Raw genomic sequence first — 26,425 nt, forward strand, 5'->3', positions numbered from 1 at the left:
TTATTTAGGCTTGTTAATATATACTCCCATCTCACGGTACCTATTAATAATCTACCCCACCTCGATTAGTGCAAAGTACTCAACATAAGGGTTTCAGCTTAACACAATAAGCCGTCCGGGTTTCATAAAAGGAGTACCGATTTGTGGAAAGTCAACAATTGTCCCATGGAGTACTTGGTCCTGCCATACGAATGTGTAATTTCCACCATATTCGTATGAGGGCGGAGCCTCGTTTCCCATACGCCTGTATTTCACACCCCGCCCCCTGGTCATTGCCCAAAAAGCCGCTATTTTATATATCTGTTAAGGCGGTGTTATTGACGAACGCGTAGATTTTTTTAAAAATCTCTGCATTTGCACCACATCCAACGAAGTACAGGATCACAAAAATATATTTTAGTAGGGGGTGGAGCCTCGTCCCCGACACCTGCATTGGAAGCCCCTCCCCCTGGTCGCGGAAGGGGGGGGGGCTTAGTAGGGGGCGGAGCCTTGTCCCCGACACCTGGATTGGAAGCCCCTCCCCCTGGTCGCGGAAGGGGGGTTCCTTAATAGGGGGTGGAGTCTCATGTCCCCCACACCTGGATTGGAAGCCCCTCCCCCTGGTTGCGGAAGGGGGGGGGCTTAGTAGGGGGCGGAGCCTCATGTCCCCCACACCTGCATTGGAAGCCCCTCCCCCTGGTCGCGGAAGGGGGGGGGTTAGTAGGGGGTGGAGCCTCATGTCCCCCACACCTGCATTGGAAGCTCCTCCCCCTGGTTGCGGAAGGGGGGGGGGCTTAGTAGGGGGTGGAGCCTCATGTCCCCCACACCTGCATTAGCAGCCCCTCCCCCTGGTCGCGGAAGGGGGGGGGGTTAGTAGGGGGTGGAGCCTCATGTCCCCCACACCTGCATTGGAAGCTCCTCCCCCTGGTCGCGGAAGGGGGGGGGGTTAGTAGGGGGTGGAGCCTCATGTCCCCCACACCTGCATTGGAAGCTCCTCCCCCTGGTCGCGGAAGGGGAGGGGCTTAGTAGGGGGTGGAGCCTCATGTCCCCCACACCTGCATTTGGAAGCTCCTCTTCCTGTTCTCGGAGGAGGGTGCTTCGTCGTGTCCCCAACACCTGCATTGGAAGCCCCTCCCCCTGGTCGCGGAAGGGGGGGGGCTTAGTAGGGGGTGGAGCCTCATGTCCCCCACACCTGCATTGGAAGCCCCTCCCCCTGGTCGTGGAGTGGGGGGGGCTTAGTAGGGGGCGGAGCGTCGTGTCCCAGCGAGAGAGCGAGCGTGAGCCACATTCTGCGCTTCCTCATCCTCCTCATCCTGTGCTCGTGTTTATTTGATTTTATTCTCCTTCTTATCCTCCGCGCTCGTTCTCAGCCGCCGTGCCGCGGCCTCCGCCACCGCCACCATGAGCTGGGGCATGGAGCTGTGGGTGAGTTGCGGGGACAGAGCGCGGCGAGGTACACGTTCACAGGCGTGAGCGTGTGTGGGTGCGCTGTATGATAGCGTGCGCCTAACACACACAGGTGTGTGGGTTCCAATCTCAGCCTCGCGCCTGGAGAAAAAGTGAGGTCTTAGACCCGGATGGGTGACGATGCCAGCGTGACTCGTCATCCCGCCCAGGCTAATCGTCAATTACATCATCGCCACAAACTTGATCACCGTCATCATCAACCTCCTCACCAACTTCAACATCATCATAGTCATCATCGTCGTCATCAACCTCTTCACTCACAACTGTAATCCGCCTCATCATTATCACCAACTTCATGAACCTCGCCATCGTCATCACCGTCATCAACTTCATCATAGCCAACATCATCATCATCGTAATCATCACCACCGTCATCAATCTCATCACCACTTTCATCAACCTCGCCTTCATCTTCCTCATCATCATCAAACTCTTGCACATCATCACCAGCTTCATCAGCCCCGTAACCATCAGCACTATCAGCATCACAAGCATCACCGTCATCAACATCGTTATACCCTGGTCACTGTCACAATGAGACTATACTGGTCTCTTTAAATTCTCACGTGGTTGAACAAATCAGCTTGATTTGACTTGGGGTCTATGTGTGCATATGTAACTGGACCGGCTTTGCACCGGCTGCTTTCTCACAAACTGTATCATCATCACATCACCACCACCACCGTGATCATCATTGTCAACGTCATAGTTTTGGGATGGATAAGCCGAGTACCAATTCACAGGAATTTAAAAAGTGGTTGTCCAGTGGTAAATCTGGCTCTCGTCGCGCGAATGTGGAATTTCAAGAGGTGGTTTACAACAACCGACGTTTTATCAGTATGTAATGTAAGGTTGTATGTTACGTAGGAATGTGTAAGGTAGGGATGTAAGTAAGGTAGGGATGTGTGTAATGTAGGAATGTGCTTAATGTAGGGATGTGTGTTACGCAGGGATAGATCCGTGTAACGTAGGGATGTGTGTAAGGTAGGCTTTGTGTAATGTAGGGTTGTATGTAAAGTAGGAATTGTTTAACGTAGGGTTGTATGTAATGTATGGATGTGTGTAAGGTATGCTTGTGTGTAATGTAGGGATGTGTGTAGTGTAGGGTTGTATGTAATATAGGGATATGTGTAAGGTAGGGATGTGTCTAATGTAAGGATGTGTGTAAGGTATGGTTGTGTGTAAGGTATGGTTGTGTGTAACGTAGAGTTGTGTGTACGGTAGGGATGTGTGTAAGGGATGGTTGTGTGTAATGTAGGGATGTGTGTATGGGTATGGTTGTGTGTAATGTAGGGATGTGTGTAATGTACGCTTGTGTGTAATATAGGGTTGTGTATAACTTAGAGATGCGTGCCAGGTCAGTAAAACAAATTCCTGCACGAACTGCACAAGGGACTGGAAGGACACGTTCACCCCACCACCCACACATGGTGTGCCTCAATAAGTGATACACATCAACACACGCGTGTACAATCCCGGTGTGGACGTGGAAAATAATAATAATATACACCAATCCCCAATCACACACACACACACTGACATCCAGAGCTGTCTCTAGGGTACAGCGAATTGGGGCGACCGTCCCGGGCCCCGCGCTTCGATGGCACGCAGTGTCAGATGTAATTCTTACGTTTTAGTTTGAAGGCGTCGGGGGGGGGGGGTGTCACACAGCGTGACTTGCCCCGGGCCCTCCAACCCCCTATGGACAGCCGTGCTGACATCTAAACACTGTGGCCGATTTATAATAAAGGTTTTTTAGATCGCGTAAACATACATGGCGTTAAACCACCACCCGACACAGCCAATGAGTAAGGGTTTTGCACGTAAACAAAACGTGCAAATTAGTTATTACTTCAACACACTGGTATAGTTAACCCACAAACATTTACGAATCGAGCACGACGTTTCACTGGTGATTATAACCAGCTTCATCAGGCCAGACTTGTGAAGAAGTATTCCTGTTTCGGTCTTAAATAGAGTAAAGGTTATGTCATCATCACTGTGAGCCTACCCGGTGCAAATACCACAGGGGGGATAAACGTAGACATACATTACAATAGATGATGGTACTCTGAGAGTGAATTGTCGGTTGGCAGGTTTTGTTTTCGTGACAACCCTTACTCATTGGCTGTGTCGGGTGGCGGTGTGTTAACGACACATTTATATTCACGCAATCTAACCCAAAACATTGTACTATTATTGGTCGCGAAAGCCTACTACCACGTGTCCAACTGTCCACGTAATCGAGTGCACGGCAAAACAACACAATCCCCAATTCAAATACAAAGATCCCCCCCCCCCTCCCCCGTATAGCCTTCAACAGACTTTTGGGGCCGGTGCTGTTAGCGAGTTGCACCCATGGAGGGTGTCGGCACGGCACACGAGGTGGGGGGTGGGTGGCCAGCACCACACCCCCGGCCACCTTTTGTCTTCACCAGTGCTGATGTTTACGCAGCGCGCCAGGTGCTCCTCTTGAGGCTGCGTCGATCTTAGGGGGGTGGGTGGAGGGGAGAGGCCCAGTTTCGGTTCAGATATCACTCGCCAATGATGGATAGCCGTGGACTGGGAATCGAACGTAGGTGGCGGGGCCCGCGTTCGTAGCGAAGTAACGCCGATCACCGCGCCACCGCTCCCCACACGTGAAACAAAGCACGCACCAGCAGTCCACTACACAATCAACCACACTTAGCTTGGACCAGAATATTGGACCAGGCAGTAAAGGCACACAATCAGCATCATTTATTAGCCTTTCCCCCGCACTTTCGATTAGCGCGGTTGGCTACGTACGGTGCGAAAGACGTTCAACGTACGTACGTACGTACAACACACATGACCTGTTGGTTGACCCCGACCCACTGCAATAGACGTCACCACCGCTGTTCACCTTTATCCTGGTTCATATTGCACAGCAAAATACACAAATCGCCTGCGTACGCGCACGCTTATTGTACAGAATGCTGAACATACAAATCAATCTCACCGTCATTCACGCACGCGCGTATATTGGTACATTCCGTGAGTTTCAGTCGCTTCAATGTTGTACGTTGCCTTCATCCACATCGAAAACCCATCTCTTGAGGTCAGCTTTTTGTGTTCCGTTTGTTGTCCTTCCCTCGCACCTCGGATTAGCGCGGTTGGCCACGTACGGTGCGAAAGAAGTTCTACATAATACTATACATGTGATCCATAGCGCGGTTGGCTACGTACGGTGCGAAAGAAGGTCAACGTACATGTTGTCGCGTTTGTCATTTTGGTGAGCCAGGTTCTCACGTGGTTAACCAAAGCGCAATAAAGCGTACACCTGCAACTATACAGGTCTCTACAGCCCATTCCACAAATCATCTACACGCGCACTCGCACACACGGTGTAGACGGTGCCAAACGCCTCCATCAGAACAAACACAGAGATGTCGCCATGCGGGCCTTTTCACGACACGTGCCATTGGCAAGCACCTGTTCAGGCCGCGTCACGGCGCACGAGCGGGAGTGGTGGTGTGGGTGTTGTGTGTCTCTCTCTCCAGTGTTCATGTTTACACACCACGCCAGGCACGCCAATAGAAGACGCGCAACATTGCGTCAACGTTCGTCCAATGGTCTCCAACCGCATGCCGGGAGGCCCAGGTGGGGTTGCCACTAGCTCCTAGTTTCTCTCCAGGATCGTCTTTGTTGTCGAGATCGCTCCAGGGATCGGAAACCAAAATAACAACAAGGGTGTCTCCCCACATTCGCATTGCGGCAATGCAAATGTCGGTTCTGGCCACGCCACCCCCCCCCCCTCGTGTTCCGTCCCCACGTTCGTAGGTGCTCGCAATGCAAATGTGGCTACGAAACGTCGTGTCCTTAATACATGACGTCACAAAGACCAGTCCCGAAACAGAACCGCGTGCGACTGACTCCCCGTGCCGCAGGTTTTGCCGCCGACATCTCTGAGATAGCTGCTGACGTTCAAAGTTCCGGTTTTTTTTCTTTGTTTGGCAGTTGCATAATCGCACTCCACCATTAGAAGATGATGCACGTGCAAGTTTTCCCCTCCCCCGCCCTTCCCCTCCCACCCTCTTCAGGTGTTGTGACGTAGTCTTAGTCCCATGGACACGTCCGCTTTCGTTGTATCGCAGAGGTGGCCCCAGGACCTGTTCATATATCGTTCGCCAAATGATCGGTTAGCCGTGGGAGAGATTGAAACTCGGGGGATCGGATTTGTCGTGCAGTGCGCGAGCCACTGAGCTGTTATCGCTCTGCCAGCCATCCAAAGATCCAGAGTATTAGGGGCCGTCCATAAATGACGTCACGCGATTTTGGACGATGTTTGACCCCCCCCCCCCATTGTCACAAAAAGTCAGACCCCCCCCTCAAATATGACGTCACAAAGCTCTGCCCCCCCCCAAAATGAACCATGCTTCAAATCGCTTTAAACTATTGTCATTGTAGTGCGTATTTAATGTGGCGCTGCACTGATGTTGTAGGAGAAAACATTTATTAAAAAGTCTATTTAATTAAGTAGAACGTGTTGTCTATATTAATTTAAAGTTGCGCATTTTTACGTGACGTCACATTTCTAAAAGCTTGAACAGACTTTGAGAGGCAAGTGCTCTTCTCGAGCACCTATAAGGGGATGGGTGACCAGCACAACGCCCGGCCGCCTCTGTCTTCTCAGCGCTGATCTTTACACACTACACCGGGTACCCATTTAAGGCCGAGTCAACCTAGAGGAGGCCCACCGACCGGTTCAGATATTCGTCACCAATGTTGGCTGGGAGTGGGAATCGAAAATACAGCTCTGCATTATTGAACCCCGTCGCCTGGTTCATAATGCAGCGCCACCGTGGCCCATCACCTTTGGAGAGGGGACATTAAAGTGGTCCCATGGCTCAAAGGCTGAAGAGAGGGACTATTGAGAAAAATGTGGCAGCAGTCTCAGCCAAAGTAACCAGCAGCCACACAATGTGACCATTATGTTGCTGCCGTTGTCACAGCAATGTGCCGCCCAGGCCACAGTGTGCGCAGTGTGTGCAGTGTTAATTAATTAGACGCGAGCGTGGACTGTAGTTGTTTCAAGATCAATTAAATGTTCAGTTAGCGTGCACACGTGTGTGTGTGCACATGTGGCGCAGTGGTTAGCGCGCTGCGAAACCGGCGATCTATTCTCGCTCGCCACCAACAACAGTGACGAATGTCTGAACCTGTCTTGGGCCCTCCCTTCGGTACTGGGGAAACGAAGGTGTGGTCGGGGCATGTTTCTGGCCACGCACCACCTCGTGTACCGTCCCCACGTTCATAGGTGCCCGCGAACAGCACTTACCCCTACAGTCTATTAAAGGCTATACGGGGATCTTTGTTTTGTGTATGTCAACCTTTATAGGTGCTCGCTGACAGCACTTGCCCCTACAGTGTGTTAAAATGTATACGAAGGGATCTTTGCTTTTGTATAAGTGTACACGAGCCTTCCACACTTCATGCGGTCTCAAAGACTGGCGCGATTGATGTGCTGACTTTCACTTAGTGGTGACTGTGGCGACTTATTTGTAAAGAGAGACCGGTTACTGCCAAAAGGAAGAATAGCAGGTCTGTTGTTTTATTCAGGAATGCCGCAAGTCACTTTAACGGCAAGGGCTTGGCCCCTTTCCTAATTAGTGTTTGTCATATATAACTTTGGTGCGCACATCACACACGTAAAGCAGGCTTGATGGTTAAGTAACTACACAATGCACTCATGATCCTTAACATGGTTCTCAATTTATATGAATGAACTCTGCCATAGGAACGTGCGCATTTCTATCTCTGGCTTAGGACCTTCGATTAGAAAACCAGATACCTCAAACTGCTGTCACTGCAAGAGGCTCTTGCTCTGACAGAAGACTGTGTGCCTTGCCGGAACTTATAGAGGCAGCCATCGTAAAGCCGATTGGTGCGGCAAAGCTGCTCGCGGTGACGGATAAACATCGCTTGCGGGATCGTTCCCGTGTGCGTGGAAGTCTTGTGCGGCCATGGGCTGTAGGTTCCCGCCACCCTCGATGTCATTCAAAGTGTGTGCCCCCACCCCACACCGTCGTTCAAATGCATTTTTGTTGAACGTCTTTTGCACCATTCGTAGCCATCCGTGCTTATCGGAGGTGTGGGGGAAAGGACAAAAAACTGAACACCAAGCAGTTCTGAAGAAATTAGTTTTCAATCCAGATTTGAAAGTGCATAGCTCCAGTGGCTTCCTAATATCGGAAGAGTGTTCCAGACGACCGCAGAAGCGCATCTGAAAGCGCGACGATGCGGTGACCGTCTTTGTTCGATGGTTAACCAAAAGCCGCTCCGAAGGTGACCAGACTTTGCATGATTTGTTTATATGCTCCTTGATGAGATCAGCAAGGTATCGTGGCTCATTTGTGGCAAGCTCTTTGTGCGTAATGAGTGCGACCATATCATGCATTCGTTCAGCAACCGGAAGCCAATGCAGCTCGGCGAGCACTGGACGGACACGATCAGATCTTGCAGTACCTATCACGACATGTGCCAAAGAATGTTGTACACGCTGCGGCTTGGGAATGTTTTTGCCAGACGTCCCGTACAGGAGTGAGTTGCAATAATCGAGCCTTGTTGATACTATTCTACATGCCACCGTGTTGGCTATGCCATGACTCAATAGTGGGCGTATGTGTCGGAGAGCCCAAATGGGCGCAGTTTAGTGCTCCTCATCCATTGGGTGGCCCTGAGCTCGTGGTGGAAATGTGATATTCATATGGCTAAGGCCGATCTCTCTATCAGCTCTATCAGACAAGCAGCAATGACTTGCCCTGTCCTTACCAAAATAAAGACAAAGATCCCCCGTATAGCCTTAACAGACTGTTGGGGCAAGTGCTGCTCGCGAGCACCAGTGTGCCGAGCCGGCTTTCACGAGGGGTGGGCAGCCAGCACCGCGCCTGGTGGCCTTTGTCTCCCCAGTGGCGATGTTTATACACTGCACCAGGTACTCATTTGAGGCAGAGTCAACCGAGGGGAGGCCCAGCACCAATTCAAGTAATCGCCACTGGTGTTGGCCATGAGCGGAAATCGAACTTCGGCCGCCGTGTTTTTTCGTGCTGTGCGCTAACCACTACCCGACCGCTCCTTGTCTCATTGGCAATAACCCTCGTTGAGTCGTACCGACAAGCAGCCTCGTTAAGTCTTTATAAGCCAGCACGGCTGACTTGTCCGTAAGCCATAATGCGGGCCCTCATGTCTTGTCTATGTGTGTGTGTGTACACTGATTGCTGCTGACACACAATCTGTGCTCCGCTCGGACATGTGTGCCCAGCTTATCTGTGGGGCAGGTGACAGCAGCTGCCAGAAGTGCAAAGGGCACCTCATGATCTATCTGAAGTGGCCTTGTACAGTTTTGTGAATGTGTCAGGAGGTTAATGTTCAACGTGCGGTGCCCACGCGCTCCGCTCCATTCTACTATTTTTGTGCATCGCAGCGATACGCCCAGGAGCTGAATGCCAATGTCGAGGTCTGCTGACCACGACGGGAGAGGGCTTGAGGAGAGAGAAGAGAGTTCGTTCGTGTACTTTTGCTCCGTTGAAGGAGCGCGCGGACCGCAGTGGTTTACGATGTGGTCCATAGATTGGGTTGCATGTTCACAATCGCACAGTGAGTGTGGTCAATAGGGGTTGGAGATAATACTGGTAGGAACCTCCTGGTTACACCAGCCCACAGGAGATTGTGTCCTTTCGTCCGTCGTGCAGGGAGGAGCTGGGTGGGGAGGGAGGGGCTGGGTGGGGTGGGGAGGGGCTGGGTGGGGTGGGGAGGGGCTGGGTGGGGTGGGGAGGGGCTGGGTGCAGAGGGTGGGGAGGGGCTGGGTGGGGAGGGTGGGGCTGGATGGGGGGTGGGAGGGGTGGGGCTGGATGGGGAGGGGCTGGTCACCCCGTGGTGCCCTTATAAAACTCAACCTACTCACGCTGGCTTGTGCCCGCCCTCACAGTCGGGCATATTTGCGGAATACACCACGCCGCCGTTGACCCTGGCCATTGACCGAGCAACCCAACGTTCCTACCAGTTCCCTCCGCAGGAATGTGTTTCACCACCTCCCCAACCCTTCCTGGGGATTGTGAGCTGTCCCCCGATTAAGGATCGCCACTCGAGTCAAGAATTAATCATTTTTTTTTCAATATTTCGCCGATAACTACATATGTCATATCATCATACCTGATCCACAAATTGATAATTGAAAACTCTGCAGTGTGTACCACTGGTCATCCAGAACAGACCGTACAACATATAAATAATGTATGTTGTAATAATAATAATACGAAGGAGACGTCGCAGTGATACACTTCGCTGCTCCTGATGCAGTTACCTGGCTTCACCACCTGAATGTAACATTGTAGTTATTGCTGTGCATCTACATCAGCAGCCATACGACAAGAAGATCAGCCATGATCTGTCCACTGCTCAATGAATGCCTCCCCTAGAAGCCATCGCCATCTCTCGTGGCCTTGCAGCAATCCACATAGCTCCTGCACGCAAGATGATTTCAGTGCTCCGTCTCTGCCGTGGACATCTTCTCGGACAACGTTCCTTCCATTAGCTGCCACCCCATCATTAGTTTCGACGGCTGGCCATCATCCCTTTAAAAAAAAGTTTCCTTCTTGTCCAAGCCACACTTACTTTTCTGAAACGGCTAATACGATGCTTCTGGCTTGCATGTGTTCTCCAATCCACGTGCGTATATTGTCTCTCGGTGCAGCTCCAAAGGGCACTTCTTGCTTGCTTCTTTTTCACGTGCAAATTGGTGCATGAGCTTGAGATTCGATATGCATCGTTACCACCCCTGGCAGCGAATGTTGTGTGTGTGGTGTGGTTTCGTATTTACTTGTATGTAAACGTAGCTATTGCCTGTGTAGTAGTTTGCACCTTAAGCTACGTGGGGTTATTTCCCTGTTATTGTCTCACGTGAGTTGTGGAAATTTGTATTGGAGCCTGTTCTGGGCCCTCTCTTAGGTTGGCTCATCCTAAGATAAGTACGCAGTACAGTCGTTTGGTCATCGTATTATACATCACCACGATGGAGACAAAGGTGGTCAGGAGTCTGTGGTACTGACCACACCATAATCTATCTCTGGCACTGCCCGACCTTAATAGGTGGTCGCTAACATAACTTGCCCCAAGAGTCTGTAATGCTGAGTCAGAGCTATGAGGTTTTTTTTCATCTAGGTGGGTGGCATGGAGGCAGATTCCACAACGCACAGGGATCATCAAATGCTGGTTGGTAGTCAACTCTGGGGGTCATAGGCCGTCAATAGTGATTGGAAATGTGGAATTTCTAGCACTGGCTCAGGGTTGCCAATGCCCGCATTCACTTAGGCTTTTCTTGTTCGTTTATGTGCACTGTATGCATGGGTGGGCATACACCGATTAATATTTTACAATCTTTTCACATGTTGGCAGAGGCTTTCCTTCTGTAAAGACTTCAAAAGTGGCTGCAGCATTGCTGTTGAAACGCATTACCCATGTGTAATCTCTTACAGCCCTCCACTTTCTTTTCACCTGGTCTGAATCGCGGGCATCTTGACTTGGGTGAAAAGCCACGGACGATAGAGAAAGCCCCAAGAGCTTTACTCAGATGCTGAAACGGAAAACGCGCATACACACAGAACAGCACTGACCAGTGTTTGGTGACTTAGCATGAATACAGCTTGAATCGGTGCCGGTGACCTGCTGATCTCACAAGCAAGGCCCACGTCTCTTTACGATATGGGTCCTTTAGTGCGACGCAAAATTGTATTATCCTTAACTCTCAAGCCTGACCCTGCTGATGAGATGCTGTGTATCAAAACCGGCCCAGTTTTTTGGTTGTATTTGAATCAATGCTGCTGAATTTACGCACTCCCAGAATGTCATGCAGTTGATTCGTTGTGTAGGAAATACTTTTATATTTGACTAGCGTTACTATCCGGCTTCGCCCGAGACTTGGATTCTTGTCTTTGATTAATACACGGCCTTCGCGGAGGGTGGGGGTGGGGGGGATGCGTGACGTCAACAGGCACTGCGTGACGCACCCGCATGCGGGTGACATCACAGATGTCACATCACAGATGTGACGTCACCGCTCACTTACCATGCAAAATAAATCCATGATTGCGCCCCCCCCCCCCCCCCAAATACAAAAGTCTAGTTTTACACTTTTTGCATGGTGTACAGTCTGGAAGCGACCCACATGCCAAATTTCAAGTTTGTTGCATGTTGGGAAGTATGCTAAACATTTCGAACAGACACACATATTCACAAATTTCCCTTTTATATACCTAGAAGATGATGATGACAAGAGAGAGATATATGCGAAAGAGCCATATTGTCTTATTTATTTTGTCATTCACAATTCTCCAAAACGACTTTAATTACATTAACGCCTCACTTTGACACATTAATTAGTGGCTCTTAACGCAATGTTTAAGTCTCTCGTTTTTTTATCTACACGTTGATCGGATTGTTTATTTTTCTTATCACGTCTTTTTTAATGTGGTAATGTATCATCCGCATTCCATTTGTTTAACAGGCAAAAGCCCAAGCTTTAATTAAAGAGAGCTCTAAAGTCAACGACCTCCCCACATTCCTAAAAAAAACTAAGTAATCAGAACAGGCCACAGCACCACCACGAACACGACGCATTTAGCGAGCCTCGCAAACCGCCAAACGGGGATGATTATGGTAAACACACTTTTTCTGGAATAAGGTATTCCAACGGTTTTAAGGTAATTTTGGGGTGCTGATTCCAAATCTGGCATAAGTTTTTGTCTATCACATCAGGTTTTTGAGATATCAAATATTGCATTTTCAATAAAAACTGCAGAAGAAAAAGATTAAATAAATGTGGATATCTACATAAAATGATATTATAAACACACTATCCTAAAAATACAGCACCATATTTTAACACTAAAGCAACAACTTGCAATCATAAGTGACAGTTAATTTCGGATAAAATCAATGAAAATGGGGTATGCCGATAGCATGAAAATGATGTGATAGAGCAAATCTGAGATCAGATTTGGAATCAGCACCCTGAAATTAGTCTTAAACAGCTGCAAAAGTCCAGGCCAGAAAAAACATGTTTTTTTTGTTGACCAGTGCTATGGTGGTGGTGTTTGCTACGTGCTAAAATCGCACAAACTGAACCGTTGACATTTTTAGTTTTTTTTTTAATGCCCCGGAATAATTTCGCCCTGACATCGTCAGATCTCGGAAGACGAAGCAACACTGAGCCTGGATAGTGTGCGGCTTGGATGGGCCACCATCGTGTGGAAACAGGTTATCATGGGATATAAGGGTGGCCGGGTGCTTTGCTGTACTGCACTCAGGGTCGGAAGTATGACATCTGACAGCGTGACGTCGAAGCGTGCCACCCCCCCCCCCCCCAAAGCGCGGGGCCCGGGGCGGTCGCCTCGGATTCGCCGCAGGTGTAACCCTAAGGACGCCTCTGTCTGCACTTCTATGTTGCCCACCAATCACCAGGCCTCGCTGACCAACGTTGGTGAAGTATGGTCAAACAACTCTCCCATCACGGCGTGTGGCATGGGGGGAGGGGGAAGCCTTTGTCTGGCAGTGGATTGAAAAATATAGATTTTCGCTCTTACGTGTCCGCTCTTCAATACTGTATACCTATCGTGAGTCACTCGCGGTGTGAAACCAGTTCTCTGGGTGTCCTGTAACAACACAAATGGGGGGGGGGGGAGGCTTTTGTGGTTCCGCTCCAGCCTATCGGAGACGGACGGGGGAGGGCTTCTACATTAGGCTGCCCCCCCCAACCCCCGGGGGGCCAGTTTAACGCACGATTAAAGAGAGTGTAGCGACAGCTCCGGCACAAATAGATCTCCGTCTCAAGACGCGCGTGATCTTTGCGAATGCCTCATCAGTGGGCATGTAAATAAAACGTGCACTGTCGTCTGCAGTGCCGGATTAAGCTAGTGCGAGGCCTGTAGCATATGTTATGACGGGGCCCTAAATAACTAAACATTAAAACACACATTATTTACTTGCATAGTAAAGTAATTGTCTTTCTTATTTGATATATACAGCCATATAATACGACAAATCGCTAACCTTAAACGGCCCAGTCGTTCATAAAAGTTGAAGGCAGTATAGTACTATTGTAATAGAGCAAGTGCAGGATCACTGAACCGGAATTTATAGCTTAAAAGCATTTAGCGCGGAGCCCTTGAAAGTGCGGGCCCGTAGCATTTGTGAAGCTACTTTTGCTACTAGGATAATACTGGTAGGAACCACCTGGTTCCACCAGCCCACAGTGGATTATTGTGTCTGTCCGTCGTGCATCCAAAAATAGGAGGGGTGGGGCTGGGTGGAGAGGGGAGGGTGAGGAGGGGCTGGGTCGGGAGGGGAGTGGCTGGGTGGGGAGGGTGGGGCTGGGTGGGGGGTGGGAGAGGTGGGGCTGGTCACCCCGTGGTGCCCTTATAAAACGTTTAACCTACTCACGCCGGCTTGTGCCCGCCCTCACAGTCGGCCATATTTGCGGAATACACCACGCCGCCGTTGACCCTGGCCATTGACCGAGCAACCCAACGTTCCTACCAGCTCCCTCCGCAGGAATGTGTTCCGGCACTGGTCGTCTACTTGGATGGCGTGTGCAGGAGCTGGGAGGATGATTTATGATGTTCTCCCACGTGACATTTATCATCACCTGGGCTGGTCACAAAAGACAAGGATCCACGGTGGAGACTTTAGCAGACTTTTGTAGGAAGTGCTGGTAGCGAACACATTTTTAAAGGCCAACACGTCACGAGAAGGGGATGGGTGGCCGGCACCAAGCCTTGGCCGTCTTTGTCTTCCCGGTGCACAACAAAGACAAAGATCCCCCATATAGCCTTTAGCAAACTGTTGGGGCAAGTTCTGTTAGCGAGCGCACACGAGGGGAGGGTGGCCAGCACAATGTCCAGCCGCCTTTGTCTCCCCAATGGTGATGTTAACACATCACACCAGGTACTCATTTGAGGCTGAATCGATCCTGGGGAGACCCAGGACCGCTCCAAATATTCATCACTGATTTTGGTCATGAGCGGGAATTGAATTTGGGTCAGCAGCAAGTAATTGCAGTAGAGCAAGCAGGTAGGTAGGTAGAGGTGGGGGAAATGGTTGGTTATCTGGAGAAGTCTGTCATGATTTGCCATCTGCTCATGCCAAGTCTGACGTTACACTAATACATTTATTTGGTTAGATTTTGCATGAACATGTGCAGCACCTATTGTTAATCCACTGCTGGATGAGGGCCTCCCCATGCCGTGCGGGTTATGGGGGTCATTTGACCATACTTCCCCACGTAGGTCAGTGCTGTTTGGTGATAGTGGGGAACATAGGTGTTTCAGTATAGTACAGTGTAGTCCTGCAGTAGCCTTCTACACAACACGTGTTTCACGTGTGGTCGTCGCCCATCCAGGCACTGGCCAGGGTCAACACTGCTTAGCTTCTCGAAATATGATGAGGTTGGGGTGCATTCTGTGGGATTGTTTTCCCTTTGGAATACTCTTCATATGAGTTGTAAGTACACAGCCATGCTATATATAGATGAATCGAGCAGAGTTCTAAGTTTGGTGTAATTCCACTTCCTGGACAGCAATACTGCTCGCAATGAGCAACTTTATCGTTTAACCAGGGGTGATAACTCGAGAGACGAGGGCGGTAGTCTCATCTGGGGGCGATGACTGCTTCTGTGCAGTTCCAACCGAGTCATTTCGCCGGCCGCGTTGGACCCAGACGGCAGTGCCACCAAAGGGTTTATTTATTGTGAACGATGCCGGCGGGGGGGGGGATCTCTTTAACAGCGACGGTCAAAGCAGACGACGCTGGATTCGAATCGTGAACCTCCGAACCTCCGCAGTGAGCGGTGGCGAACGCGCTCCCGCTGGGCCACCCGAACATTCGCCGCGTAAGCCGACGCTGCTCGGTGCTGCTCATCATCTCTGGTGCTGATCATCATCATCTCGGTGCTTAGCGTCTGAGCAGTGTCGTAAGTGACGACATTATCAGCTGAGGGGGTGCGGCAAACGGCCAGGTTGGCGTGGGGGAGAATACTGTGATTTGTCTCGCACGGTCGCCAGACGATTTTCTGCTCCGATTAAAGTTAAAATAAAACGTGGAACGCAAATGAGAGCATTTAAAAAATATCTAAATAGAAGTCGCGTTTTAAATGCGTGTTTTTGTTCTTTGGCGCTGTTGTTGAAAACATTTCTCGTGGCGGTTGCCAAGGGGTCCCCAACTCGTAGCTTTATCCACGGGGGAGAGGGGGGGGCAAGACCATCACTGCCCCCACGCTCCTTACGCTCCTGTGCCTGAGCAAGGGGAGTCACGCCTCGGGGTCGTGTTGAGGTCACCACCTGCGGACGGCCGTGGTTATCATGTCGGAGCTACCGAACTCACCGCCTGTAAACGCTCATCATTGTCATCATCCATCCCGTAACCGCGATGGTCCTGTGGGCACCAATGATGCCTCCTCCCCTGCCCAACTCTCCACGTTTGGCCTGCCCTTCGTTGGCTATTGCCAGGTGTTGTCGGCTGTTAAGTCCGTGTTGGCGCACGAGACCTTGGGTTGTCCTCTGCCCTGTAAGATGATGTTGGAGGCAAGTCCCACTTTTCTTGACTTGTGTCCAGAACGAACTTGCCCGACTCTTTTTTTTGAAAATCACGTAGACGGCACTCGTCCGTTTGTCGTCACAAAAAAAGGTCCATGCGGTAAGAACAGCTGACAAGCGTGTCCACAACCAGTTGAGAGGCGATGCTGTGGTACGCTTAGGATACATTACGCGTGTGTGTGTGCCTTTGAAAGAAGCGTACAAGAAAGGATAAACTGTCTCACCTATCATGAGACGACATGAATAGTTCATGCCTGGCAGTTGGTCTGTCAGCAGCAGCAGCAGCAATAGTCAAACCGGTCTGACGGGTGAGTGAGCCTCCGTTACGCTTACTGGAGTATTAAGTTATGCACATGGTTTCTGCCCGTGTCCCTCCATGCCCCGCTGTGGTTTAATAATGACGATGATTGTATTTATAACGCACCTTTTATCAAGGATCTCAAAACTCTCGACAAGATACGGCTGCAGAAGACACTCGACATGGCAATAACTCGTGAAACTAAAAACTAAGAAACGAAAAAATAATCACATTTCATGCTACACAAGCCATTTGCGGAATTGGCTACAAATTACATGGCCGAAATGTGTATGGTTATGTTTTAAGACGACTTTTAAAAATATCCACAGACTCGGGGATCCAGATATCAGAATCGGTATCTTTATTTATGCTGGAGTAATCAGATGAGCTATAAATCAATTTTTCACAGATGTCCAGTGGTTTCACAAATGTCTGTATCTCATGAAATAGCGGAGGAACATGCTCTATTCTGCAGTAGCATTATATTTTTTCTCTTTTAATGCCCCCATGACCTGAAATTTCCCCCCCCCCACCCTTCCATCCGTGCTGTTGGCTCCCTGCCCATGTCCAAGTCCAGGCTCAAGATGCGTTCTCTCCCTTTCTCTTTACTAATTAAAAGTGCCCGCCGGTTTTGTGTGGCATTGCGAGATGCGCTCGCTCTCCTGCTCTTTATAAAGGCATTCTTCGATTGTACTTGTCGAGGCACTTCCTCCGAGAGTTGCCGCCCTATTGTTCATGAGCACAATGTCAGATGTTAACTCTCTCGCCTGGTATACAGGAGGTGGTTGTTTGGATTCCGACCCTGACGCCAGTATATTTGGAATTGGTATGTTCTCCCTGTGGCCGTGTCGATTTTTTAATCCAGGTCCCCTGGTTTTTCCCTCCACATTTGGAATTAACGTCACGCTTTTCGTGTATTTGGCTGCTATACATTTCCACGTGATAAGCCACTTCGTTGGGATGTCATTTGTGGCCAGGTCGCTTCTTAAAAATAGCTATATAGCTTTGATTTGAAGCTTTCGTGACTGCAGGAATCCATACTATTTGGTTCTTTCGGGAAAGTCACGTAGGTAGAAAATAAAATAAATCACGACCTTTCGGGCGCAACACAAGCGTCCATCATCAGGTGGGAAAGCGTGGTCTGCTGCTGAGGCAGCTACACCCATTTCAAACCTTTTAAAACAGTCTGTCTCAGCAGCAGACCATGCTTCCCACCTGATGATGGACGATTGTGTTGCGCCCGAAACGTCGTGATTTATTTTATTTTATACCTACGTGACTTTACCGAAAGAACCAAAGAGTATAGCTATATAGTCGAGTGGGCCTTACCTGGTAAGATAAATAAAAGTTTAGAAGTTTAGTTTCATACCTCCCGTCTGGCCAGGCTGAACTCGTAATCAGAGACTCATATAAGTTAGACTCTTACTCCAGGGTCAAAACTTCCCGCTGTATGGTGATTAATCGGCGACGGTGTTAATCCTATGGAGAGACGACTGGCAGGCACAGAAATGTGGAATTTCCTCCACTGGCATCAAGAGCCACAAATTGAGAATACAGTATTTCCCCCCCCCCACCCCCTTTCCATAGCTTGTGTGAGTATGCATCCACTTTGGACTTGGGTCTTGCATTGAACATCTGTAATTTGATTGGTAAACGCATCTTAATAACGAGTGTTAATGCTCTCTGAGTTCCGTTTGATCCGAGTGGGGTGGCGCCTACTTAGTTTGTTTTGGAGATGAGGGTTAGCAGATCAGGTGGAACTTTGTCTCCTCCAAGCCTGTTGTTGCTGTTAGGTCGCGAGGGCAACCAGCATATTGCAGTACCGCAAATGGGTTCATGACCCATCCATATGCGATTGTTGAGTGCTATGCCCATCTGTGCGTCCGTGCGATGGGTTTTCTCCAGGTGCTTGTGTTTCCTCCCACACACGAAAAAACTTCTTAAAGTGAAATAAGCCTAAATGTCTCCGTGTGGCGTCTTCTCTCAAAGGCATCGTCGGCAATCACGACCTTCCTTCCATTGAGCTCTCACCGTTATATTCGCTCAATAACTTTCCATTTGATGCCTCAGTTGCATCCAAAATAGTTTTTTTTCGGTTAGATCGTGTAAATATACATGTGTCGTTAAACCCACCACCACCCGACAGCCATTTATTAAGGGTTGTCATGGAAACGTGCCAACAAAACATGGTCGCGAAAGCCTACGTGTTAAACAGTTGTGTCAAATTGTTAAACTTGCTTATGTACTTAATATACTGTCTTACCCAGCTTATTGGACCTAGAATTTCCTGGCCAAACATCCCAATGAAGGACCCTCCTTAAAAAAACACTCTTCAGACTAAGTGAGACTTTCCTGTTTACGTAAGGGTCATTGTTATTACTTTCGGGATGGGCTGCTGCGTGGGATGTTTGGCCAATATCTTCATTATACAGTATGTATTTGAATTTTGATTTAATGCTTTCGTGACTGCAGGGATTCATATTCTTGGTTCTTTCGGTAAAGTCATGTAGAAGGGAAACAATTAAATAATAAAGATATAAAAAATAAAATTCTCACGACGTTTCGACTGCAACACAAGCAATCATCATCAGATGTGAAATCCACAGCAAGAAAATGTTCTTGTTTTATATCTTTTTTTATTTTATTGTTTCCCTTCTACGCGACTTTACCGAAAGAACCAAGAATATATATGTATTTGTTTGCATGTATGAGCAATTCACCCAGAATGCATCTTAACCCATCGTATCTTGGAAGCTCACCCATGATCAGGCTGGATAGTGCTCGGATGAGGGATTTCCATGCCTTACAAGCATTGCAGGCTGTGGGGCTGCAGGCTGGGCAACAGAGGGCTGTGCACGGTGGCGAGATGTTAACTTCCACGCCTGGTATGCACGAAGTCATGGGTTCGATCCCCACCGTGAACCTTGTATATTTTTTGTTTGCATGTTTTTCCCGTGGTCGCATTGATTTTTCTCCGGGTCTTCCAGTTTTTCCCCTCGATATTTATAAACCTTTGTTTAGGGTATTTGGTTGCTAAAAATTTCAACATGATAGAGCTACATAGCTCAGTGGGCCTTACCTGGTAAAAAATAATATTTTAAATAATATGATGATAAAAATGCGTATTTGCCTGCATGTATGAACAATAATATAAAACAAAATTTGTTCAGTGCAGCAAAATCCAATGTTATGCTGTGCATCTATTTTCCTACACCCATGTGCCAACCCACCTTCACAAACCTGCACGTACCGGCGAGGTGATGCATGAGCAAATAGGGCTCATTATCTGTACGGGATGGGGAAGGCCCCTCTTCCAGCTGTGCTCAGAATAATAATTTTCTTCGTTGTGGAAATAGATGAATAATAAACAAATAAATCGGTTAACAATGTCCCCTTTACATCTCCGTCTCTCCATCATTAAATTGTTTCTTATGCAACCCATGAGCCTCAAGGCCTTCTGGGAGTGCATAATTTCAACAGCATTGTGTCAGCCATTACATAACCCCCAAATCCAGACGCACGTGAAGACAAATTCAGAGTCGTGTTGGAACGCGATGCGGGGGGGGGGGCCTCATCCGGCAGTGCATTTACACAGCGCTGTACATGTACGAGGGTGGATCATATTAAAGCCAGGATTGTTGCCAATGGAGACTGACAGATGCCATTTGATGACCAAACCTTTCCGCAGGCGTGTAGGTGGATACTTTGAGAGAGGCCATCGTATTTTTGGATATCGAGGCTGTGCAGCGCAATAGAGAATGTTTGTGTGTGTGGGGTGCGGTATTTTAGTGGTTGGCGTGCTGCGCTGTGAACCCAGCGACCTGAGCTCAATTCCCGCTGACGGCGAACGCCACTGACGATTATCTGAACCAGTCCTGGGCCTACCTTAGGTCGAATCAGCCTGGTCGAATGTGTAAACATTGCCACTCAGGGGATAAAGGCGGCCGGGCGTGGTGTTGGCAAACCCACCTCCTCGTGTACCTTGCCGGCCTTCATAGGTGCTCGTGAACAGCACTTGCTCCAAAAGTCTGTTAAGGCTATAAGGGGGATTGTTGTCTTCGTGTGTGCACTGGGAAGACAAATATTGTGAGGCTTGGTTCCTTCGTGTCCTGCCTTTAAATAGGTGTTAGCTACCAGCACGTGCCTCAACAGCGGTCCTTTTCACGCCTCAACAGTGGTCCGATTAGCACGGTTAGCTTTGTACGTTGCGACAGAAGTTCAACATACGTACAACAGTCTGTTTTACGGGAGATCTTTCTCTTTGTGTGTGTGTTCACTGGGGAAACAAAGGTGACCGGGGAATGGTGCCGGCTACTCACCCCCTCGTGTGCCGCGTGGCCCTTTAACGTTCTGACCCGCCCCCCACTGGACATCTGTGAAAAAGAGCTTTACAACTCATTCGATTCCTTCAGTAAAAACAAATATTCTTATTCTGAGATAGGTGTTCGCTACCAGCACTTGCACCGACCGACAGTCCGTTTTAAAAGGCCACACGGGGGATGTTTTTTTCTTTGTCTGTTGCGTGCGTGCAGGACCAGCTGGACAATGTGGAGAAGCACACGGCGTGGGGGCTGGAGTTTGTCGACAAGCTGTCCAAGTTTGCGCGGGAGAAGGCAGATATAGAGCTGGCCTACGCCAAGCAGCTCCGGTGAGGTCCCCCGGGCAGGAGCCACGACCAGCCACGAAGTCATCGTGTCGCGCCATTGTCACTTTTATTCCGTCGTCGTTGCTCACGTCCATTGATGGTAACGACTTCCATGTATGTCCCTTTGTGTTGTTGAACTTCTTTCGCGTCGTACGTAGCCAACCATGCTAAGCGGAAGTGCGGTTGGGGGGGACAACAAATTAAACATAAAAGCAGTTATTAAATAAATGAGTTTTCGATCGAGATTTAAAAGTGCGTGGCTCCAATGGCTTCCCAATGTCGGACGACGTACATTGAAATTCCTCGAAGACACTGGTGTAGCTGCCGACCGCACAAGAACATCAACAGGCCGATGTGTAGCCCACCTCCTTCATGAATGGAAAATCAAATACAAGCCACAGTAGTGCGATTATGGCCATGCAACTGTAACCATGCACTATATCGTAAAACCAGACACACACACAGACTTGTAGACATACATCGAGACATAGATACGGAGATACATGGAGACCCATATAGATACATAGAGATATATTAACCCTTTCACGTTGAGATATCTGCAAGTTGCAGGGTGGGTGCCGTTCACCGCTGAATCTCGCAAGCGGCTCCGCGTTAATTTTATTTAGAGAGGCAATGCGCCGTTGTTTTTAAAGCCATTGCTACTCACCGCAGAGAATCGTAGCGACACGACCGCTGGCGCCAAACTGTGCCACATGCCCTCCCCGCATGGCCTTGTGGGAGCCTCGGTACCAATAAAGTTATTTTATTTTAGTTTTTCATCCCGAATTAGAAGAAGAAGCTGGTGACGTACACCTATGTCATCGGAATGGGAAAGGGTTCGAGACAAGCCACAGCAGTGAGATTGACCATGTGACCCAAACGATGAACCGTCTCATAAACCCACCGTAATATACGCTCTCGTGGTCAGCAGGACCTCGATGTTGGCATTTAGCTCCCTGAACGTATTGCTGCCATGCTCAAGAATGGAAGAGAATGATGATTAATATTCAAATGTTTCACCTGAACAATCCCTCACGACGGAACGTTTCATTTGCGAAGGGGTGTCCCCAGGGTATCTGTAGCCTTACTCTTGATAGCGAACATGTTGCGATGCGTCTACGAATAATTAAGAGCCGTAACTTGAACGGAAAGCGTTCATTTGGCGAATATCACACCCCGGTGAAACACGCGACTGCATATACTGTATACGTAAATGATTGGATGGTGCAAACCTCGGATTCATGTAATTCTGATAGTTTTTTTTAATATGTGGCGTCGTTCATGCAAAACTGCATCTTGCAACGCTGTACAAGACAACAGAAATATATAAAATAAAATGCCACTCGCCAGCCACACAGCGCACCCAAACCAAGGTCAACTCGAAGGCCATAGTGAACAAAACTTTTTTCTTTTAATGGGACTTCAATAGTGAAAGGAACTTAATTTGTCGAATATGCAGTCGAAAATTGCAACCGAATGCACTCCAGCTGTAACGGTTTCAGTAGTGTGTGTTTTTTTCTATTCAATCCAATTACTTTTAATATTTCTCTCCTCAAGCTGCTGGCTTAATTATTTGTAAACGCTGTTGGTGTACTCTTCAACACACCGGTGTGTTCACGTAACAAACCTTACTAATTGACTGTGGGATGGCGGCGGGTTTATGTGATCTAACCTGAAAAATAAGTAATATTTATAAATTCTTTTTTCTAAACACGCTTTAATGAAATGAACCGTACGAGTAATGGCAGAACTCCAGGAAGTGGCCCCGAAGCTTGGCATAGCGTAAGGGGCCGTGGTGGTTTACAGCCAACGTCAGTTAAGCGTGGACAATTAGAGCCAAGCCGAAACATAACATATATAAAAGATTGTTTAAAAATATATTTGTTTTATTTTTAGTGATAGAATATAGTTTTGTCACCAGTATGACATAAGTATACCAAATTTGCGGTCGACAGCACATTGGGAAGTGGGTAAAAATTGAGTTTCAAGATTTTTTTGAGGATACGACAACAGACAGAGTGAGTTAAATAAAAGCGTATAATCAGATCGATTATGGACAATAATTTCTCCCTCTAAATTGATTGTGGAAGAAGTTTCGTTTGTTTTTATCGCAGATACAAATCATCATCCGGAACATTTTAAACAATTGTCATCTGAATACACACACGCGGGAAAAGGGGTGATAGTGTTTACGGTTTGTTTAGTTTGTTAATTTGATCGGAGAGTAATGCGTTACTTCTCCCCAACACTGTGTGTTGTGTCCTCCCCATAGGCAATGTGTGTGCACCTGAATATAGAAGCGACCTGGCAATCACAAATGATAGCTCAACGAAGTGGCTTATCACGTGGAAATGTACAGCAGCCCAAATACTTTGAATGCATGTTGATTCCGAATGTGGAGGGAATAACCGGAGGAACTGCAGAAAAATCCACGCCAACACGGAGAGAGAGAACATGCCAACTTCAAATATACAAGTGTCAGGGTTGGGATCGTACCTACGACCTCTTGTGAACCAGGCGAGGTAGTTAACATCTCGCCACCGAGGCACTTTGTGTCTGTATCTATTGTCATGTGCCTGTGTCTCCAAGTGCGGGCCTGTGTCTCTTGGCATCGCTGTTTACCTGTGTGTGTCCATGTGTAAATTGGTGTCTGCCTGTCAGTGTAGCAGTTAGCGTGCTGTGATACAAACCCGGCGACCTGAGTTTGGATCCCACAACCAACATCAGAGGGCGATTATCTGGACCTGTTTCTGGTTCCTCCCTGGGTAGCCGTAGTCTTAAAGGAACACCTGCTGCGATGCGTATACATACATCAGTATTGGGGAGACAAAGGCGGCCTGGTTTGATGCTGGCCACAAGGTCCTTAAGTAGACCATGGCCCCCATTAATAGGTGCCCGCCAAAATAATTTCCCCCAACAGCCCACATAGGATATATGGGGAATGTCTGCATTTTGCATGTTTAATGTCTGTGTGTATATATGTCTGTGGGTGTTTTTTATTGGGGGAGCGGAGGCGCAGTTGTTAGCGTGCTGCTCTACGAACCCGGCCACCCGAGTTCGATTCTCACTCACGACCAATAACGGCGATGAACATTTGAACCGGTCCTGAAGCTCCCCTCGGTCAATTCAGCCTCATATGACGACGTGGTGTGGTGTGTAAACTTTGGCACTGGGGAGACAAAGGCGTCCGGGCATGGTGTTGGCCACCCACTCCGTTGTGTGCCATGCTGTCCTTGAAAGGTCCTCACTAACTTCACTTTCCCCACAATCTGTTAAAGGCTACATGAGGTCCCTGTGTCTTTATTTTAGTTTTACTTTATATGTCTGTCTGTGTGCGTGCATGTGTCTGGGGAGCGGTAGTGTAGCGGTTGGCGCGCTGCGGTGCGTTACTAACCCGGCGACCCGAGTTGGATTCCTGCTCATGGCCAACATCAGTGACGAATATCTGAACCGGTCCTGAACCTCCCCTAGGTCGACTCAGCCTCACATAAGTACCTGGCGTGGTGTGTAAATATCGCTACAGGGGAGACAAAGGCGGCCAGGCGGCGTGTTGGCCACCCATCCCGTCGTGTGCCCTGCCGGCCTTCGTAGATCCTCACTAACTTCACTTGCCCCACAATCTGTCCAAGGCTATACGGGGGCTCTGTCTCTTTGTTTTTGTTATACGTCTGTCTGTCTGTGTGTGTGTGCGTGCGTGCGTGTCTCTTTGTGTGTGCGGACATGTCTGCGTTCCACGTTGTCGTCAACGTCGGCGCCGTCGCACGCTCGTTTGAAGCTGTAGGGGTTCGGCAAGGGGAGGATGTCCATTTGTTGAACTCCAGTTGTCTCCCCGTACCCACCCCTCCCCCCCTTCCTCGCTGCACTCACTGGCGCACAAGTTTGACTGAACCCGGGTCAGGGGCGCTGCAAACATCCGTTCCGTCTTTAGCGTGCCGTTATTAACAGATGTCATCCTTGTTGTTGTTGGTGTTTCAGGCTTCTAATCGCTGCTGTCCATTGTAAGGGTTACGTCTGACTAAATTATAACTCCGCGCTGCGGCCCAACACGCGTGAGCTGCGTCTTGTTGCTGGTATTAATAGGCGCTCCCTAACTCTTAATAATATATAAAAAAAAACTCAACACATTCGTTAATAATGCTCCCTAAAATTAAATGTAAATAAATCTATATTACTCGATGTTTTTGGGCAATGGCTCTTCTTCATAGCACGTAAAATTACTCTGAGAAATGTGTGCAGTCCAAATTGAGTAATTGTGTCTGTGTCGGTATCCCCAGTGGGGAGCGGTGGCGCAGTGGTTAGCGCACTGCCCTGCAAAGCCAGCAACTCGAGTTCGATTACCCGCTCATGACCAATCATAGTGGCGGATGTTTGAACTGGTCCTGTGCCTTCTCTAGGTCGACTCAACCTGAAATGAATACCTGACGTGGTGTGTCGACATGGGCACTGGAGAGGTGTGGTGTTGGCCACCCACCTCCACGTGTGCGGTGTCTGCCTTCATACGTGTTAAAGGCTATATAGGGTGGAGCTTTGTCTTTGTATCTCTCTGCATATTTGTTGTTGTACTTGTAGGTGCATGTGTCCATGTGTTTCTCTGTGTAAATGTGAGCACGTGTCTCTGAGTGTATGTGTGATTTATTTTATACCTACGTGGCTGGCTTTACCGAAAGAACCAAAGAGTATGTGTGCATATGTTTGTGTCTATGTGTATGTGAGGAGTTGGTAGTGTAGCGGTATCGTGCTGCACTACGAACCTGACGATCCGAGTTCGAATCTCGCTCACGGCCAACACCAGTGGCGGTTATCAGAACCGGTCCTTGGCCTCCCTTAGGTCGACTCGGCCTCAAATGAGTACCTGGTGCGGTGCTTATACACCACCACTGGGGAGACAAAGGCGGCCGGGTGTGGTGTTGGCCACCCACCCCCTCGTGTGCCGTGCCGGCCTTCATATGTGCTCGTTAACAACACTTGCCCCAACCGTGTTTTAAGGCTATACTGTGGGATCTTTGTCTTTGTCCGAACGTATGCGTGTATTTATCTATTCAAAACTCCACGAACTCTATATCCTGAAGCCCTCTCGTTGTGGCCAGCGAACATCGACACTGAAATTTAGCTCCTGAACCACATTGCTCTTCGAAAGCCACTTTCCCCGTCTATGCGGCTCAATGGGGGGATTTTTGTCTAAGTTGTGTGTATCTGGGTTTACCATAGATATATACGCGCGCGCGTGTGCGTGCGTGTGTCAGGATAGTTGTAACCGTGTGTGTTTCAACACGTTTACCGGGCACGTGTTTGTCTGCTCGCTCAAAAAATCCCTTCTAACCTGTCCAACGGCTTCTGACTTCTCACCACTGTGCAGGCTTGACTCTCACCAAGACAAATATCCCCCAGGTAGCCTCTAACAGACCGTCTGGGGCGAGTGCTATTAGCGAG

At 48.8% G+C, this 26,425-nt stretch overlaps 1 protein-coding gene across 1 annotated transcript in view; it reads left to right on the forward strand.

Annotated features, from left to right (window-relative positions):
• Positions 1–1,235: 1,235 nt before the first annotated feature.
• Positions 1,236–26,425, forward strand: part of LOC144933190 (formin-binding protein 1-like) — a 53,998-nt gene continuing 28,808 nt past the window's right edge. Inside the window, exons 1-2 of the mRNA XM_078857818.1 lie at positions 1,236–1,404; positions 20,883–20,998. Coding sequence (XP_078713944.1) covers positions 1,381–1,404; positions 20,883–20,998 — 140 coding nt within the window. The 5' untranslated portion in view covers positions 1,236–1,380. The remainder of the gene's footprint in view (positions 1,405–20,882; positions 20,999–26,425) is intronic.

Source organism: Lampetra fluviatilis, chromosome 6, assembly GCF_964198595.1.
Source record: "Lampetra fluviatilis chromosome 6, kcLamFluv1.1, whole genome shotgun sequence".
In the NCBI taxonomy this organism is placed as follows: domain Eukaryota; kingdom Metazoa; phylum Chordata; class Hyperoartia; order Petromyzontiformes; family Petromyzontidae; genus Lampetra; species Lampetra fluviatilis.